The 20,655-nt window shown below is 36.9% G+C and overlaps 1 protein-coding gene across 3 annotated transcripts in view; it reads right to left on the bottom strand.

Annotated features, from left to right (window-relative positions):
* Positions 1–1,251: 1,251 nt before the first annotated feature.
* The window catches only part of SINHCAF (SIN3-HDAC complex associated factor), a 32,312-nt gene continuing 12,908 nt past the window's right edge, over positions 1,252–20,655 (bottom strand). For all 3 annotated transcript variants that reach the window (XM_040488507.1, XM_040488505.1, XM_040488504.1), the window contains exons 2-6: positions 16,587–16,734; positions 15,211–15,310; positions 13,170–13,296; positions 6,554–6,704; positions 1,252–3,505 (exon numbers count right to left, since the gene is read on the bottom strand). In XM_040488507.1, the coding sequence (XP_040344441.1) occupies positions 3,346–3,505; positions 6,554–6,704; positions 13,170–13,296; positions 15,211–15,310; positions 16,587–16,714 (666 nt within the window). In that variant the 5' untranslated portion in view covers positions 16,715–16,734 and the 3' untranslated portion in view covers positions 1,252–3,345. The remainder of the gene's footprint in view (positions 3,506–6,553; positions 6,705–13,169; positions 13,297–15,210; positions 15,311–16,586; positions 16,735–20,655) is intronic.

Genomic DNA, 20,655 nt, shown 5'->3' with positions numbered 1-20,655 from the left:
AAATTAAGAAACAAAACTTGAACAACTGATTTAGACGGTTAACAGCTAACCTCTCAGCCAGGGTAAAACTTGCCTCCCATCTTCATCCTTCAAGAGAGCAAGGTGACCACGTCCAAATGCAGGTTAAGACAGCAGAGACGGGGGCCGATTCAGACAGCAAAGGCTTTGGAATCAGGAAAGTTGGTTTTATTTAAGTTACATGACCTTCTTGCACCTCTACTTACTCACCTGTGAACAGGTTTGTGTTTTTTTTCTAAACTTTGCAAAGTTGTTTAAACAATGTTTAAAAGTGCCTGACCCACCGTAGGGGAACTTTTTTTTTTTTTTTTTTTTGTACTTGCTACAGAAAGCACTTGTAATGTAGGGCAAAGAGGCCCAATTTCAAGTTAGAAAAGAAAATGAGGTGCTGTTGCAGGCAACACTCTAAGATGTCCCTCAAGGGCCCCACACCCCACCTCATGGTGTTCATTGTGTAACCCTCTTCATTAGAATGTGGGAAGGACCTGAGGACACTCCGACTCACCAGCAAACTGGCTCTGGAGACCTGCTGGCTCCATGCACCAAGCCGCCAAGTCAAGAGAACCCAGGTGGTAATGAGCCAAGGGGCCCCACGGCCAATAAGGAATCTGAACTCTCCATCCTAAAGCCACAGGACACAGATGCTGCTGACAACCTGAGCTTAACTTCAGGGTAACTTGGTAACTTCACCGTTAACTAAATTAGGTACTGGCAAATCATCTGCAAGATCCCAAAGCAAATTTAAGCCCTAACGATAGTACAGAAAGTTTGGCCCACAGGATCCACTTTTCCCAACTAATAAGCAATCTGTTTTTAAAACTTTGATATGGATTACATACATCCCTTAGATTCCTCATAATTCTATAAAGTAAATAATTCTGGAAAGTAAATGATTTTACAGAAGTTTGGAGGCTCACAAATGCAAAGAGACTCAAATGGCTAATAAAGGGGCAAAGCCAGACATCAGAGACCAGGTCTGACCCCAATGCCCAAATCCAGCTTTCCCTATAACCAATTTTTATAATTTCTTTAAAGTCTCAATGACGATTCCCACTATGCCCATAGACAGTAATAATAAAACCACAACACAGACCTTAAAACACTGGAAACATTTAAAAAGTAATAAAATTAAGTTAAAATAAAATAGAAACGAAATCAACCAACCAACCGTTGAAGAGTCTTTATCCTTCATTGTTAAAATCATCTTATCTACTAGGTCAATTATTGGGCATGTCAATTAAAACGTCTTTTATTTTAAAGTATCTCTCGGTAAAGAGGCCTTTTTCTCTCAGGGCTTGTTATAATACGAAAGGGTTAAAACTGCGTATCTGTGAAGGTCAAAAACATTCTTACCTAAGAACACCTTTTCAACAAAGCCACAAAACATCTTCTTTCATTTTCTAGTAAGACTAAATTTATTCAATACCCTAGTAAAAGTTTTGATTATAAGTATCCAACAGTATAAAAAGTACAAAACAGATTTGTAGATTTCTAATATATTAATACAAAGTGCATGACTACATACAGTACATCCTACAGGCAAAGAGGTGGAAGGGGAAAAAGAAGGCTGTGGTTGAGGTCTAGTAATAAATAAATAAATACAGAAGTAGAGATGATCCATATTATAGTATATTCTACCACCAATACTGTAGCCAAAATGTACAAAAAAAAAAAAAAAAAATCCATTTCGAAACAACAGGAGGAAGATGATAATGGCTGGGACTCTTGTAATTCACCTCAGAGGCTGTGGGAGAGCCAACCCAACTCACGGTGTAATCTGTGCACATGGTGGCTTGTAGTTTTTGCCATAAGGAAGAAATATACAATTTTAAGTTTAGATTAAGAATTATAAAACTATATGGTGCCCGTAAAAAGTGGCTCACTCCTTACTGTTATTTATACTAATTTTTAAAATCCAGTTTTAAAAATAAGCACTGAGTCATGTTATTATAAGGTAGGCAAATGATCCTCCCTAATTATGAGAAGTCTGAACCGGTGATAGGTTATTCCTGAACGTTTAAAAAAGAGGCAATGACAGTACTTTGGTTTGGGTTCAAGTAAAAAGGCTTCAAATGAAGATTTTGGAATCCAAGAGCTCCGTGTTCAGGATGCATCATCTAACATCTCAAAGTTCACAAAGCCTGACTAAAAGAAGTCAAACCTAAACCAGCCCACTCAGCATTAACACACACCTCTTTTCTTTTAGAATTTTACTTTAATATAGAGTGGAAACAAAACAAAACAAAACAAAACAAAAAAAAACCCCAAACCCTAATAGGTTAAAACCAGTCAAACAACCACTCTACACAGACAAAACCTTCACAAAGGTCAACTGAAGTAATCCAGAGCTAAAACTGAATTGCGCAGATTTTCAATGAAGTCACCAGTCATGTAACACAAACAAAAGTCAATTATTTACACACTAAGCAAGCCCTCTAAGAAATGTGCCCCAAGAAGCATTAACCTTTGTTTTTCTGTGTGTGCCATCCTGAAGACTTGTACATTTTTAAAGATAATTTAACATTTTTAATAGAATGTGATCTCTACCATGCGGTAATGCTTTGGTTCTCTTCATTTAGGATTGCTCATCCTAAAACTTGACATTTCCCCAGAGGAGCTTTGATTCTGCTTTAGAAGTTTCAATATAGATTAAAATCTTTATCAAAAATGAATATGGAGGGAGGTGACAGAGGATGCAACGTATACACTCAAGTTACCTCTCTGTATGTTTAGAAACTACTCCTTCAAGGCATTTGCACCAGAGAGCTTAGTCTGTCCTGCTTAATATTCAGTAGTACAGGTTTGAATCATCAGAACCTTGGCAAGACCTTAAATTATTAACAACTACCTCTTGGGGCAAGTCCACGTTACTGAGTTATGACAAATTTATTATCATGAAGGAAAACAAGTATAGCCAGCCATCTTTAAAATGCCCCAACCACTGCTTCTCAATATAGAAAGACTAAAACTACATACGTTTATCATACAACAAATCCCATCTCTGTCCCCTGAAATTCCCCTAGATTCATTCATTAGAAGGGGATTAAAAAAAAAAAAAGACTTAAAGAGCACTTTACAGCAGCATTCAGCTTTCCTATGAAATACTCAGCATCTTAAATATTATGTACACTTTTTTTCTTTTAGTAAGCTAGACACTGGCTTCAGAGTTTGTGGAACTGGAGGAGAAATAACCCATTCAAAACTATTCTAGAAAGTGTCTTTTGGCAGAATAGCAGGTATCCAAGTTAAAAATAGGAGGGTTTTGTTGCTTTGTTTTCTTTCCAAAATTTAAATCGTTTTTTTGTTCCCCTTCTACCTAAACCTCAGTCACCACTCCTGAGTGGAGATGGGCAGAGGCTCTGGCCCCTGCTCCTCCGGCTTCTCAGCAGCTGCTTTCTTATTGCTGCAGCAAGGCTTGAATAGATGTGTGTCAATGAGAACTTCTCCAAAACGGCCTTTATAGATAATCCCACAACATATTTTCTGTCTAAAAGAAAAAAATGGGAGAGGAATATATTAATAAGGTAGAAAACTAGCAATACAAGGAAACAAAAAAAAAAAAAAAAAGAAAAAGAAAAAGAAAGAAAAAATCTACATAATTATAACTAGTACAACATGATCAAAAGGTTCTACTTTTACAGTCTTATCACATTCCAACTGAAAGGCTCCTAGAGAGACCCCAATTAACTGGGTAATGGGAATTACCCAGGTCCCTTAAATTCCACACTGGAACCTTATCAAAGATTAAGGTGTGGGGATCATTCTGAGAGACAGCAGTTTCAGAGGCTGCTCCTGAAGTTGTAAACTGTTTCAAATATACAAATAGGCATTAAAAATGACTACCAAACACCCACGGATCACATACTCTAAGGGAATAATCATTTCCTGTGAAGTCCCCCTGTATGTTTCTCTCCAGTCCCATCCTGCCCAATCTCATTCACTCCAACTTCAATTTAAGCCTATCAGTGCCTTTTTGCTTTACACTTCACAGTTTTAAAACAAGTCTACATCTCTTCATATATTGCTCAACTATCTCCTATTTAAAAGAAACACATGTATGGAATCATACTCTACTGCTGCAATTATCTCAACATTAATTGAGGTTCAGACCCATTGTCAAAGTTTTATTTCGTTTTGTGTATAGTATTCCACCATGTGAATTTATTCACACTCCTTTTGATGGGACTTTTGCTACCATAAACATGCTGTACACATCAATGTGCGTCTAACGTTTTTTTCTTCTAAGTTATGTGGCTGGTATATACGAATTGAAATATGTTCATGTTTCTTCGAAAATGCCAATTATTTATTAATGCGGTTCCCTTCTATCCCTATTTACTAAAGTTTTTATTTTAAACCTTGAAGGAACATTCAAATATATCAAACATCTTCAAAGTACTGCTAAGATGACAGGCATTTTTTTCCTTCCTTTACAAACTGTCAGAGTGGCAAATTCTATCAGTTGACTTTTAATGTTTAAAGCAATCTTACACCCCTAGAAAAAATCCAATCTGGTCATGATATACTCTTTTGGTATCAAAGTTATATATATTAGCCTCAGAGAATGCTTAGGGCCTATGCCCTCTTTTATTCATAATCTGAAAACATTATGCAAGATCAGAATCATGTGTTTCTGGATTGTTTGGGAGAACGTGCCTAAGATGAGCCTGGGATTTTTGGAGAGAAGACTTTGGCCACTGAATCAACTTCTCCATTGTAACACTATACAGGTTTTCTATTTTGTCTTGAGACAGTTTTGGAAAACTGTCTTCTTCTACTAATGTATCCACTTCATCTGTATGTTCAAATTTACTAGCATACAGTTGTTTTAATGTCCTACTGTCTTTTACATTTGTCTTAATTATAGATAAATCTCCCTGTTTTGTCTAAGGTGCTTATGAATATGATCTCTTTTTATCTGCTTCATCTCTACTAATTTTTTTGGTCAGGTCTTTTTCAAGATCCAACTCTTAGCTTTACAGATCCTGTTCATTGCTTACCAGTTTTCTACTCCATTTATTTCTGCTTGTATCTTTAGGACTTCATTGCTTTTATTTTTCTTTGTATTGGGCTTCATTATCTTTAAACTGAATGCTTATCATTTCACAAATTTTTAGTTTTTTCTTTTCTAAGCATTGAAAGCATTAATTTTTCCTCCAATTCTTTTTAATTTCATACCATGTTTTGATTTGTGGTATTTTTCAGTTATTTTTTTAGTTATAAAGATTTTCTAATTTTTATTCTACTGTCTTCTTGGACCCATGGTTTCTATTTCCATTTTGTTTTGCTAGGTATATTTTTAAGCATATTTTTACATTTTCTGCCCTTCCCTTCTTGACTCTGGAGGTATTCACTCTTTTTATTTAATTCTATGAGTGCGGACACAGTTACTCAAGTCCCAAAGTTATTCAACGTATTTATATTTGACAAGGCAAAGGATGTTAGGATACCTTAACTCCTATCCCTTTTATTCCCTTGATTTATATGCTACTGTTTCGTAACTCTGTTTTTACCCCCACAACTATTATTATTTTAAGCAATTTGTTTAAATTTACCTAAATATTTGCTACTTTATCTATCCTCCTCAGAATTTTAATCTAGGATCTCTTTTTCTGCCTGTAGAACTTTGTTATTTAGGGTCGGTCTGATGACAAATTCTCAACCTTTTTCCTAGTCAAAGTCTTATGCCCTTGTTCATAAAAGGTAAGTTTGTTTAAGTAATCTCTACACCCAATGTGGGGATCAAACTCCATACCGCAAGATCAAGAGTCACATGCTCTTCCCACGAGCCAGCCAAGCACACCCCCCCCACCAAAGGATATTTTTGCTACACATATATATAATTCTAGGTTGAGAGTTACTACCTCTTGGCCCACTGAAGATATTAATCTATTATTTTTTGGCTTCCTTTGTCCACACTGAGAACTCAGCTTTTAGCGCTGTTCCTTTGAAAATAGTCTTTATTTTCTCACTGTTAAAGAACTATTTTGTCTTTCATGTTCCATAGTTTCATATAATCATCTATACGTGAATTCTATCATAAAATAAATGCTTATTATCTCACTTTTAATTTGTTAGTCTTCTCGAATCTGTGAAACAGAAAATAAAATCCTTAGCTGTTTTTCTCTTTCCAAATCTACTGCCTCTTTTCGACTTTGGGGTTCCACATTTACTTAGCATTTGGTCTGGTCTCTGGTTATGCCTTACTAATTTGCTCACTTATCAATGCTACTTTTAAAGACTTAAAAATATGTATTTCTAGCTTTTACTTTTTTCAGTGAGAGTTGGTCAGAAAGAATACCCAGTCTACTCCATTACAGGAAACATACATTCCCTAACATGATTTTTATTTTAAATCAATTTTAATAGGAAAAGCACATAAATCACAGCTCTCGGCTCAATTCTTGCTTATCCACCTCCAACCATGTGTGCTACCAGCTGTATGCCAAATGCCATTTAACTGCTAAGGAAGTGGGAAACCATCGCCTGTAATTAAGAAGGTTTGCTGGTTAGAGAGATATTTTGTTGCTTTTACCTTTTCCAGTATGTGAGATCTAAAAAGGAAAAAACTGGCGTTCTGTTAGAGCCAGAAGCCATCTCTGTATCTGAGCCATCATCTGACTGGTTACTATAACAAGGAGACTGAGCTGGGGAGGCACTTGAGGTGGTACTGTGAGCATCAGAATCTGCAATAAAGAGGGAAAAAAAATTATAATTTAATTTCATTATATGTAACTAAGGCTCAGCATAAAAAACTGTGAGTTAGTAGAAAGAAAAAAAGAATTTATTTTCTATTCACTACTGATATTTGAAGATATTTGTACAAGTGTTTCTAAAAAGAAAATGAGGCCATAAGCTTCCAGGAAGATAGGAGTAGACATACCTTTCCCCATTCCTCCTGCTAATAAATAAGTACAACTAAAAACCCAGGATATTGCATATAAAACAAACCTAATGACTCTGAAAGTTGGCAACGGCTAAGACAGAGCTCGACCTAAGGAAGGACATGGTGGTGCGTTCTCTAGTTTTTATGGGTTTTCTTTTTTTGCCTCATAAATCCAGTCTTCGAGCTAGAGAAGCCAGCAGCACAGAAATACCGATGGGTATAGACAAAAAAAAAAAAAAAGAAAGAAAGAAAAAAAACCAACAAAACCCTGCTCTCTAGTCAAAGGGGCAGAAAAGTGGCAGCCTAAGCAAGACAGGAAACTTTTATCAGAGTAATAATTTTATCAGAGTAATAATCACTCTACTCCAGCCAAACACCACAGAAAACAGAGGCCGCAATCCCACCCACTCCAGCAGAGGCCAAGTGGGGAGCCTAAGATTTCCATCCTCCTAAGACTGTTACAAAGCACCAACACATCCACCAGGGTGTCAGAGGAAGCCTGTTGAGAAGTCAGGACTTTAGCCATGGCCCACCACAAATGAGTATCCCCACCATGTGGGAACTTCAACTCCCACCCCCATCCCACAGCAATGAGGAGCTCCTCCCACCTCAGGTGTTAACTGGGGAACCTTTTAACACCACCACACAGTGACAAAGTGATGCCTCTGTCTCATTGCCCCTGATAAAAGGGTGTCCAAAAAAAGACAGTAAAACCAAAGTTTTAAAGACCCATAACATAATTTTTAAAAATCCAAGTTTCAATTAAAAAAAAAAAAGTCCCTCAAATCTAGAACCAAAATCTCAAACTGAGTGAAAAGGGAAGTAGATGTTAACACCAAGAGGACAGAGATGTTAGAATGATCTAACAAAGATTTTAACATAATCATGACAAAAATGCTTTAGTGAGCCATTATGAACATGCCTGAAACAAAAATATTATCAGCGAATAGGTCTCAATGTATTTATTTTTTTTAATATTTATTTTTGAGAGAGAGAGAGAGAGAGAGAGAGAGAGAGAGCGTGGGAGAGAGCAGAGAGAGAGAGGGAGACATAGAATCTCCAGGCTCTGACCTGTCAGCACAGAGCCCAACACAGGGCTCGAACTCACGGACCGCGAGATCATGACCTGAGCTCAAGTCAGACGCTTAACCAACCGAGCCACCCAGGCCCCCCAAACACGTCTCAATTTAAAAAAATAAATAAAAGTTATAAAGAAGAACCAAGTGGAACTGAAATTTGAGCTGCGAAAAAAAAAAAAGAAAGAAAAAAATGCAATAAAAAGCTCAGTGGATGGAGCTCAACAGCAGAATGGAGGGGACAGAGGAAACAATCAATGAACTGGAAGAAAGAACAACAGAAATTACCCAACCTGAACAACACAGAGAAAACAAATGAATAGAACCTTAGAGACCTCTGGGACTATGACAAAAAAATCTACATTCGTGTCATTGCAGTCCTGGAATAAGAAAGAGGGCAGAGGTGAAAATATACTCAAGGAAATACAATGCCTGAAAACTTGCCAAATTTGGCAAAAGACAAACCTATAGAGAGATTCAAGAAGCTGAGCAAACCCCAAACAGGATATACTCAAAGAAATCAATGCCAAGACACATTGATAATTAACTTTCTGAAAACTAAAGATAAAGGAAAAAATCTTAAAAGCAACCAAAAACAACACCCTACCGATAAAGGGAAAACAACAGATCCTGATTTAATAAGGAATAAAGGCAATTCATCAGATACAAGCTAAACATTAAACATGATTTAGTACTTTTGCCCTTAGAAGACTCCATATAAATTTACTAGCCAGAAAATGAGTCTTTTGGTGGATGGTCACCATGCTCTAAGGCTATCAAACTGCTATTCTACAGTGACAGCAGTATCACAAATAGGGGTTGAGATTACCACACACACACACACACACACACACACACACACACACCACCCGCCCCCAGGATAGGTGGATAGAGCAACCCTCCAATTCAAAGAAGCAATTAAGTATTTATTAAGTACTTATCTACTAGACCTCAAACCCCATGTCATACTCTACATGGGAAGAAATAGACCAAAGAAAACCTACGAATAGACCGTAGAATGCTTTGTATTAACAAAATTTTACATATAAAATCCTCAAGAATAGCAGGCTTTAAAGAATGTTGAACATTATTGGAATGTTTAAAAGGCTTCCCAAACAATTAGCAGCAGCAGTAGTCAGCTCTATGCTGGAGAAGAAAACTCACTATCCAAGGAAGTGCTTAATAGCTATGGAATATTTGAAGCAGCAGTTATTAGATCATTTTCTACCTATAAAAATGGCCATTTCTTATGGTTTAATCTAACACTTGAGACACTAGAATATAACTATATAAAAAGCAGTTAGGAAGAAAACTCTTCTGGAATGCAGGCCTGGAAATTCTTCAAAGAACCACAATTTACAATTTTTAAAATCTTAAAAATTGTGGGATTTGAAAAGGCACAGAAGAGTAATTAGCTAAGCATGGGGTAGTGGAAGCAGAACACACTATGCACAGGAAGGGAATGAACTCAGCCCAAATATTCTTTGCCTAAAATAGGACCTCCAAAGACTCACTAGGGATTTTCAGCTTTATTCCATAGCAACAAGAATTCATTGTAGATTTTAGGAAGAATGACAAAAAGAAGAAACTAACATTTATACAGGAATTTGTTTTGTTTTACAAAATCTTTTTAGTTGATTATCCCCTTTTCTCGGATAAGAAAATTATGGTTCTATGTTAAGTTAAATTTCATGAACGGTAACTCAAATCCTGATCTTCAAGCTCTAGGTCTAATCCCTTTGCAGTACACCACCCAAAGGAAAGAATACCTCAGGAAAAAAGTCAGGTAAATGCAGGATGCAGGGAAGCAAATATATAACAAGAGACAGGGACACCATTTAGTGGGTGATGTATATAAAAATTGAAGTATATCAAAACTGTTGTGCTGCACACAGGTGCTAGCAATTCACAATGCACATGGGAAAACCCAGTTTCAGTCTAAGCCTCCAAAGCCCACACACCTTTTTCAAAGGGATTTATCTTCAGTCTCCAATCCCTCCTTCCACAACACAGCTTTATAATAAAAATCTAAAATTACACTGGACATATTCCCTTAGGTAAGGTGAAATTTAGTCAGGTTTCACTTTTCCCATAATTAAAGGGAGGAGCTAAGAACATACATATGAATAATCAATTCCTCTAACCTTCAAGTGGTAGAAGAAAATTACTATTTCTCAAATGTTCATTAAAACACTTAGTGAGAATGGAGGGTTGGCTCAGTCTTTTTCTTTTCCCCTGGTGATAGCTGGTTAAGAAAGGAACATGTATAAACAATCCAGTTACAAAATGGGTAGAGGATGTTAATAGACATTTATCCAAAAAAGATAAAAAAGGACAAGAAGTAAGTGTTGGCAAGGATGTGGAGAAAAAGGAACCCTCATACATTGTTGGTAGGAATGCAAACTGGTGCAACTACTGTTGAAAACAGTATGGAGGTTCCTCAAAAAACTAAAAATAGAACTACCCTACAACCCAGCAATTGCACTGCTAGGTATTTATCCAAGGGATACAGGTGCGCTGTTTCGAAGGGGCACATGCCCCCCACTGTTTATATCAGCACTATCAACAATATCCAAAGTATGGAAAGAGCCCAAATGTCCATCAATGGATGAATGGATAAAGAAGATGTGGTATATATACATAAAATGGAGTATTACTCGGCAACCAAAAAGAATGAAATCTTGCCATTTGCAACTACGTGGATGGAACTAGAGGGTATTATGCTAAGTGAAATTAGAGAAAGACAAATATCATATGACTTCACTCATATGAGGACTTTAAGAGACAAAACAGATGAACATAAGGCAAGGGAAGCAAAAATAATATAAAAACAGGGAGGGAGACAAAGCATAAGAGACTCATAAATATGGAGAACAAACTGAGGGTTACTGGAGGGGTTGTGGGAGGAGGGATGGGCTAAATACGTAAGGGGCACTAAGGAATCTACTCCTGAAATCATTGTTGCACGATATGCTAACAAATTTGGATGTAAATTTTTAAAAATAAAATAAATAAATTTCAAAAAAAATTAAAAATAGAATGATTATTTATTTGATCATATTATTACCCTAATTTTTTGATAAGATATATGCACCCCTGTGTTTACTGCTGTGTTACTTACAATAGCCAAGATATGGAAGCAACCCAAATGTCCATCTATATAGATGAATGGATAAAGATGTGGGGGTGGGGAGTGTCTGCAATGGAATACTACACAGCCATTAAAAAGGAGATTCAAAAAGAAAAAGGTTTCCAATGAAGTAGATGGAGCTAGAGAGGATTATGCCTAATGAGTAAGTCAGAGAAAGACAAATACCATGTAATTTCACTCATGTGGAATTTAAGAAACAAAACATGAACATAGGGAAAATAAAAAGACTCAACTATAGAGAACAAACTGAGGGTTAATGGAGGACACTTGTTGTGATGAGCAGCGGGTACTGTACGTAAGTGATCCATCACTGAATTCTCCACCTGAAACTATTACACTGTTTGTTAACTGGAATGTAAAGAAAAACTTGAAAAAAACTTTTAAAGAACATGTATAGTTAAAATACATACCTATTTCATATCACCTAAATATTTTACTATAAAGTATTAAAATATTTTAGTCGAAGATTAAACATATCATCAGAATAACTATGGACCGGTAACACCTACTTAAAAGAGCAGAAAATTAGCAGATGATCTGCAAAGGCTTCAGAGTCGTGGGCACTGGTTATATACTACCTCAAGGAGCAGGGTGGTGTTGCAGAAAGAGCAAACAGCTTTGAAGCTAGACAAACCTGAGGTCAAACTCATCTCTATCATCTTTACTAAGTAACCTGGCTCAAGGTTAAATCACCACTCTACTTCCTATCCTAATCTCTAAAACAAATTACTGAGATAACTATGTGTGTAAAATGCTTGGTACATCTACCAAAACGTCCCAAGAGATGACAGTTTTCCTTTCCTCACTCTGCCTTATCAGTGTATTTAACTCTCTTTTACCATTTTTCTAAAACAAGCATTGATGATATTTTGTCTAACAGCGTCCTACAAATTGTTTTTATAATCCTGAAAACTCTCTGACCAGTCCACAACCTCATCTACAGTTTTGAAAAAGCTCTGAAAACAGAGTCTATTCCTAACCCATTTGGCCACAAAATCTGGCCTGACATGAACTATAACATTAGGGTAGCCAAACCTGACTAGCCCATGCAAGTTTTATTTATTCCACCTTTGTGAATATGACTACATTTCTACGACAGAAATACTAATGCGTTTGATTTCAGTTGTTTTGCCTCAGAAACCCTCCCCTCATTGTGTTACATATAACAAACAACATTATATGCACTGCAATTCCTTTTCAAAAGCTGAAATCTAAATTCCGAAATACAGAAGTACCACTACAGGTGCTCTCCCCCTCAACAACTTCCTTTAAGAGTAGATGAACCTGATATTAATTTATCATTCCTTTCCCATTCCATCACTCCACACAACACACACTGTCCCAGAAACCTGAAAGTCCTGAGGCTAGCTTTACCGCAATATGTAAGTTATGATTTCTAAAGTTACTTTACAGAAAACCTGGGCTTTGGTCTCAGACTGTCCACTAATATTATTTACATACCTTTCTGCACATCTCCAGACCTCTATTTCCTTATGCATAAAAATCAAGTAAACAAGCTTGAAAAATTCATCTTCTAGAACTTAACATGTCAATAAACAGATCAGAGTGGTCAGAGCGATCTCCATACAATCTGAAGAAGTGGTCAGCTAGTCAAATTACTTTTATGTCATCAGGACTAAAGATAGAGTTTCAAGGGGCACCTGGGTGGCTCAGTCAGTTAAGCACCCAGCTTAGCTCAGGTCATGATCTCTCAGTTGGTGGGTTTGAGCCTCATGTCGGGCTCTGTGCTGACAGCTCAGAGCCTGGAGCTTCCTTCAAATTCTGTGTCCCCCTCTTCTCTGCCCCTCTCCTCCCCTTCATGCTCTCTCTCAAAAATAAACATTAAAAATAAAACAAAATAAACATTAAAAATTTTAAAAGATTTCATAGAAATATCTCTACCACGTTGACAATGCCTTGCAACACTTTAAATAACTTTAAAAATCTATACATACCATATGCCACCCCCCAGGTAAAAATAAAAACCAAACAACTATTCTTAACTACTCTTGTTTCAGTATCAAAACCTCAAACTTACTGTGACGTTTGAATTCCTTCTGTAGTTTACTGATCTGGTTGCTTTTTATCCTGTTTCCAGATAAAGTTTTCACTTTCTTTGGTTTCAATGTTGTCTTCAGACTGGGTCCTGCCCTTGCATCTACCACCTGGAAGAAAATACTGAATATTTAATACCACTTAAAAAATGACACCTCTTGTATTCCTTTAGTTCAGACAAATGCCTATTTGAAGGAGCCTAAATTGAGAAGCAGTTTTCTACTTAAGAGTGTTTGAGAGCCCATGTGCACTTTTAATCATCACATGGTATTAAAGAATAATTTATCTCGTGGGGTTTTTTTCTTCAAAGCAGGCAATAGTAACAATATACTGTACAAAAAATTTAAATAGATTTATATATGGTAAGAATGACCCAAAAGGTTAAAGAAAATCAAGACTTACAACAACTAACATTTCTATCAGACAGTGTTTTACAGTCTGCAAAAAGCTTTCATACTTTTTTTTTTTTTTTAAATAGAGAGTAGACACACGCTCCCAGGAGGGGCAGAGACAGAATCCCAAGCAGGCTCTACGCTGTCACACTGTCGGTGCTATGCCAGAGGCAGGGCTTGAACCCACAAATGGTGAGATCATGACCTGAGCCAAAACCAGGAGTCAGATGCTTAACCAACTAAGCCACCCAGGCTCCCCTTTCATACACTTTTGAGTTTACTTTCACTACAAAGCAGTAAGGGGACTATTTGTTAACTCCAATTTAGGGTGAAAGAGAACAAGAAATTATCTTTTGCCTTATTTCACTAAACTAGTAAGTGGGCAAGAATGGGTAGAGAGGGATACAAGACTCAAATTAACGTTTTCACAACTATGCTTTATGTTCTTTTCACCATACACTTTAATCCCTAAGGTCATTTATATGATGGCAATGGCATGTTCTCCCATAGTCTACCATGGCCATTGGTCTAGACCTACACGGTACTATTTCTTACAAATTTATTCACATTTACTATTTGCAGATTTGCACCCTTAAAAAGGTTGTCATCACCTTCAAAATCACAATTTTCAACTTCTCCAGACAAACTATTAAAGAAAATTCCCTTTTTATAAATTAACAGACCCACAAAAACCTATCAAAATAATGTAACACAGTAACCAAAGGAAAATGTAAGGCTAATACTAGTGTTAGGGGGAAAAAAGATAAAGAATAAATGCATGCTGGCTTAAAAACAAGTATTTTGTATAAATGCCATAAATGTTTTAAAAGCTAGCATAAGACTTAACAGTGCTGTTCTGATCACTGAAAACCAATGACAAAGGGCAAACAGAATACACATTTACATACCACTACAATCTCAACTAGATTTAAATATATAGAGTAAGAATAGCTTCCACATAACTGATCACTATGTGTTATATTTTATATATAAATCTCATTCAGTTCTCACAACAGCTCTGTGGGATAGCTACTATGTTTCCATTTTATAAGTAAATGGAACTTGCCCAAAATTCGCAACTAGTAAGGCAGGATTCAAATCCAGTTCTGGTGCTAAATCCTATGTGCTCATTATACTACCTCCAGGAATTAGGATAAATGTTCCCCTGAGATGAAAAAAGGATCCATGTCTAATTAACCTTAGGAAATACATGAAATGTACACTGTGAATCTCTAAAATGGGGATACTGGATACAGCCTTAGGGAAATGATACACTACTCAAAATTTTGCTTCTAAACATGCCAAAATGTTAAGTAATTATATCTGAGCAGCAACTTGTGTTTTTCTTTATTCTTTTCACTTTTCCATCTGAGGAACGTACTACTTCCTAAATTGGGAGAAAACTAATGTTACTTTAAATGTAATAGAAGTTATCTGGGCACTCAGGTGGCTCAGTCAGTTAAGCACCCAAATCTTGATTTCAGTTTAAGTCATGATCTCACGGTTCATGGGATTGAACACTGCGTCTATTAGTGCAGAGCCTGCTTAGGATTCTCTCTCTCCCTCTCTCTCTCTCTCAAAACAAATAAATGTAATAGAGGTATAACTGAGAAAGACAAAAGATGAACTAACATGATTCCAGTTTTTTTTTGATCCTGCTGGCAATTTCTTCCATCTTTTCACAAGCAGGACACAGGCATTACAGATGTCTCCTGAACGAGTCTCATGCAACCTAGTAAGAAAACAATCAAACTTTTATTAGACTCATTTATATTTAAGAATTCATGCGAGTGTATTTCTTTTAGAAAAAAAAATCCAATTACAGTTTATAGATGCTATTGCTAATTGTCCTGGATGATACAGTTACATAGTTTCTATAGTACATTTTAGAAATATAATTAACTCCTAGATCCAATGAACCAATTCTATGTACTGCAATTTGGTCATTTTAAAATAAAATAATAATAAAATTTAAGACCTAGAGGAGATCCTGGTCACTATGGTTTAAAACAAGGTTGTCCACTTAATCTTTTCTGAAGTGTGTAGATATTTCCATAAGCAACAAAACGCCACTCTTTACATAAAATAATGTGTCATGATATTCTGGTTTTACAACACACAAAACCCAAGAGGCACTGTAATTTTTAAAAAATGATTATATCTGCATAAGGGGAAGAAATCTGTAACACTAGTCAACCAAGCTCTTTATAAATTATATCTTTGAAGAACTTTCATTACTACACTTTTCCTGTATTATAAATACATACAGAAAAATACTGGTAACTTTTATCATGTATACCATTGGAAATGAAGACGTTAAGTGACAAATGTAATTTAAAAAGGCAAAGTTGGCAGAAACTCTTTTGACAACCTTCAAAATAAGCACAAAATACAGGATTAACAATAAGTAATCAACAAGTATTTTGATAAGAGAAACAAAGTGGTAAAAATTACTTCTAACATGGGAAATGGTTCAACATGAACTATTCTATTTTATCCAAGTATTTGTTGGAAAGTAAATTCCACTTTACTAAGCAGGTTTATTGTCAAAAGATAAATAAAGAACAAAATTATAAAATGAAATGTACCCTGACAGATCTCAGGGCAGAACATTAAGTCTTATTAGCATCCTCAGCAGGATGGGTTAAAATACATTTCCATAATTTAGAAAAACAATGCAAAGAACAGAAAACTACCAGAGGACAACTAGTATAAGAGAGAATAAGAGTAATTTCTTAAAAGTCTTTTATATCTTGATGTTAAAAACAAAAGAGTTTGATTATAACTACAAGGGGCTTCACAATTTGTAGTTCCTTATAATCTGGAAAAGGGTAGGCTGTCGGTATTGATTTGTTTTAAAAGCAAGAACCTTAAAATAGCCTAGATGAGAATGTAAGTGATTTTAATTTATTAGCACATTGCTCCAATTGCCTGCCTCGCCTGGAAGGATTTCCGCAAGCTATGATCTTTTTCACTCTAAGAATGGTAAAAACATCAGATGATCTTACCCAAAACAGCTCTGGAAGTCCTTTTCATAGCGTTTACTGTCAGTGAATCGAGAACTGGAGGACTTAGCTCTGCAAATACAGCAGCCCTCTATACTTCGGTACATCTTTGGCTTGTGAAAACCAAACATCTTTTCTTCTGGGCAATAGTCTGTAAAGCCAGGGGAATTGACACAGCTTTATGAGGGCTATAACAAGAAACCATTAAAAGAGAGTTGTCGCTCCACCCCAACCCTGGCAACTTGATATTACATGACCAAGCCAGACAGAAGGGCTGTGGGGAAGTCCTCCTGGATCTCCCTCCATTCTTGGCACTACCCCGGCAAGTGTATAAAACACAAAAAATAACTCAGTTTTTTAACAAGGTCGGTCTCTATCACACCTCCTTCTACCCTCCTGGCCACACTCATTCTAAAACTGAGGGGAGGGAGGCATTTTTAAAAATCAACTTTTTGGGGCACCTGGGTGGCGCAGTCGGTTAAGCGTCCAACTTCAGCCAGGTCACGATCTCGCGGTCCGTGAGTTCGAGCCCCGCGTCAGGCTCTGGCTGATGGCTCAGAGCCTGGAGCCTGTTTCCGATTCTGTGTCTCCCTCTCTCTCTGCCCCTCCCCCGTTCATGCTCTGTCTCTCTCTGTCCCAAAGAAAATAAACGTTGAAAAAAAAATTTAAATAAAAATCAACTTTTTAAGCAAAAAATGTAACAAAGTCTCCCCACTATAAAATGTGCACAACAAAGGGCACATCCTAAAATGTAAAGTAAGGCACCCCCTTTCTATTCTGCGCCTTTACACTGAAATGATTCCCAGCTGGGGAAGTTTTGAGCATTTGACCACTATTTGACATTAAGCACACAAGTAGCTCAATAGTCATCAACCCATAATACCTTGCCCTATGGGAAGTTTAGAGGGGATTTCTTCTGTGATAAAGAGAAGTTCTAAGCTGGCAAGTTGACTGAAAGGAGGATGTAAAATTCACAAAAATCCAAAGTCAGGATTTAAGAATAATAATTTTATAAAATCATTAAAATGGATTAAAAACGAGCTCATATTTCCTGACCATTGGTCTGTTCAGTTGTTACAGAGGTTTTTAGAGCTCTTCTATGAAGTCCTGTGCCTGAGCAGTGAGGCAGATATCCAAGAAATGTAGGGTGAGATAAACTATTGATTCTCATGATCAAAAAAAAAAACAAAACAAAAAAACTCAACATCATGCAAGGAAGGAAGAAACAGTCCTAGAGCTAGACGTATAAAAAAAATGTATTTGGCAGTAAATACACGCCTTAGAAGAAATTTAGAATATCCAAACTGGGGGTACTTTGGTGGCTCAGTCGGTTGAGCATCCGACTTCGGCTCAGGTCATGACCTCATGGTTCATGAGTTGGAGTGAGTCTCACATGGGCTCCCTATTGTCAGTGCAAAGCCCGCTCTGGATCCTCTGTCCCTGGCCCCTCTTTTTCTGCCCCTCCTCCACTCTCTCTCTCAAAAATAAATTAAAAATATTAAAAAAAAAATCCAAACCAAGGGCCATTTTCACCAGAACATCTGGACTAAGAGAGGGAATAAAAAGGCAATGGATATACAAACTAAACCCCAATGGACAAGTGTATGTAAGGATCCAACTAAAAATCATCATAAAAGCATCACATACATCATCAATAAGTTACTAATACCAATTAGATTGGTGCTTATAGCGTTAGGAGTTATAACCACAGAACACTATCCTTTTAAAGTTCTTTTAGAAATACACTGAAATACAGGAGTAAGACAAAAACTTTAGTACTCTGGATGATCTCTCGTCTGATCCCATTTCACCTCAGTTCTGGTTGGTATACCAGAGTAAGTACTTATGAAAGCAATTCAGAGAAATAATGTAATATCCAGGCTGTGCGTATGTCTCTCTGAGATGGAGGAATTCTGAAATATGGGCAAGGACTTTTGATTTGTTTTTAAGAAAATATTTTATTAGCAAACAATCAGCTAAACACTGAAGCTTTCATTTTAAACAAGGGCTATTGTTTATCAAGTGTTCTTTAATGTTTTTGTTGGTGAGAGAAGCAGGCAAAGAAGGGAGATGGGTGGGGCAGAAGTCCACTGATGCATTTCAAAAATTAAGGTTAAAGTTTCTTCAATTTAAGAATTGTTAAAACAAGAAAATATTCTTAGTTGATTATTTTTGTTCAATGGAGTACTTGGGAACTTGATTTTGAGAGAAAAAAAAAATAATGAATATACTCCATAGTAGGAAAAGGTGTGGGGAGGCCTGTGAAATGAAACAGCTTTTGTTTGTTTGTTTGTTTGTTTTTTTCAAATAAACCCAAGTGATAAATGAAAATGGTTATGTGTTGCTTTGGAAAAAAATAATGTCAAATGACACAGGATAATTAATACAAATTAAAAAAAAAAAGTGGTAGAAAAGTAGAAGTTATTGCTTCAATTTGTATATTCCTGTTTTGAGGCCAAAATGTTCCATAACTCTTTCCAGTCCTCGCACTAATATGGGGGCTCCCCAAACTCCCCTAACATTCTCCATTACCATCAAGAAGTTCAAAAGTCCACACTTCCTCTTACAGCTTCATCAATGACTCTAGAAAACTTCAGCCTCCCTTCTCAGCAAGGACAAAGGAAGTACAGCAAGAAAGGCCAGTTCATTCCATTAATACACAGACCAAATCCTATTACAACAGATAGATTCCTATCTCTCCCCTCACAATCCCCTACCCTTTCCACAAATAAACATGCCAACAAAACCAAACAGTATTTGAAAAACAAAACAAAAAAACACAGCATTCGGGTAGGAACTACTGCCTGGATTGACCAAGAAACCAGTTTGTGCCAGTCATTATGCTTGGGTTAATCGTAACCCTAAGAAATGTTAGGGTTATAGCTAAATACTGAGGCTTTCCTTTTTATAATCAGCTATTGTGAATCAAGTGTTCATCTTCAATATGATTTTTTTTAATTTAATACTTTTTTTTTTTAGTTTATTTATTTTTGAGGGGCGGGGGGGAAGGGCAGAGAGGGAGAGAGAGCAAGAATCAAAAGCAGGCTTGGCACCATCAGTACTCAAATTCCCGATCCAGGAGATCATGACCTGAGCCCAAGAGCCCCTTCAGTATGATTTCTTTGTTGGTGGGGATCTCCACAAAACTTACCCAACAGCCCTGCAAGACATCCCATTCTTCAGATTTAATAATATTCGTCTTCACATACCAGGCAAAATAAAATAGCCTGGTATCTTCTGACTGATCCTTTATGCAGCTCTGTGACCTTACGTTCGTCCTAATAAAATTCAGCTTAAATATCTGAAAGTGGTCTAAATCCTAGGTCCACACTCTTCCAAGCAGTGTTAAATGCAGTAAGGTGCAAGGCACTTGCCCTGATGCAACACACAAGTAGCATATGAACCTTTTAATGGATGATTACTTAATAAACTTATTAAACCTTTTCTGAGCTTATTCCTGCACTCAAGAGGCACCTGGGAATCTGCAGCAAATACACAGGGGTTTCATTTTGGGCTTTGTTTACAGCAACCCAGTTAAGCAGTGGTTGGTGTTTAACCATTTTGAGCTTTGCGGAGCCCAGAGACTAATGAAAGCATTTTCACAGAATCTATAGACCTACATGTGTTAAAAACTAACAAACAAGAAAAACCCCTACCTAATCTCCAGAGGAAAATTAAGGGCACAAAATGACTCTGAAAGCAAGTGATTTTTAGTATGTTTTTAATGTTTATTTATTTATTTTTAAATTTTTTTTTTCAACGTTTATTTATTTTTGGGACAGAGAGAGACAGAGCATGAATGGGGGAGGGGCAGAGAGACAGGGAGACACAGAATCGGAAACAGGCTCCAGGCTCTGAGCCATCAGCCCAGAGCCCGACGCGGGGCTCGAACTCCTGGACCGCGAGATCGTGACCTGGCTGAAGTCGGACGCTTAACCGACTGCGCCACCCAGGCGCCCCTAATGTTTATTTTTGAGAGAGAGAGCATGAGCAGGGAGGGGCAGAGAGAGGAAGACAGAATCCCGAGCAGAATCCGTGCTGTCAGCAGAGCCTGATGTGGGACTTGAACTCA

Source organism: Herpailurus yagouaroundi, unplaced genomic scaffold (genome assembly GCF_014898765.1).
Source record: "Herpailurus yagouaroundi ecotype Mexico unplaced genomic scaffold, PumYag 166, whole genome shotgun sequence".
NCBI classification, from domain to species: Eukaryota; Metazoa; Chordata; class Mammalia; order Carnivora; family Felidae; genus Herpailurus; species Herpailurus yagouaroundi.
This window is presented reverse-complemented; position numbering and strand designations above follow the sequence as displayed.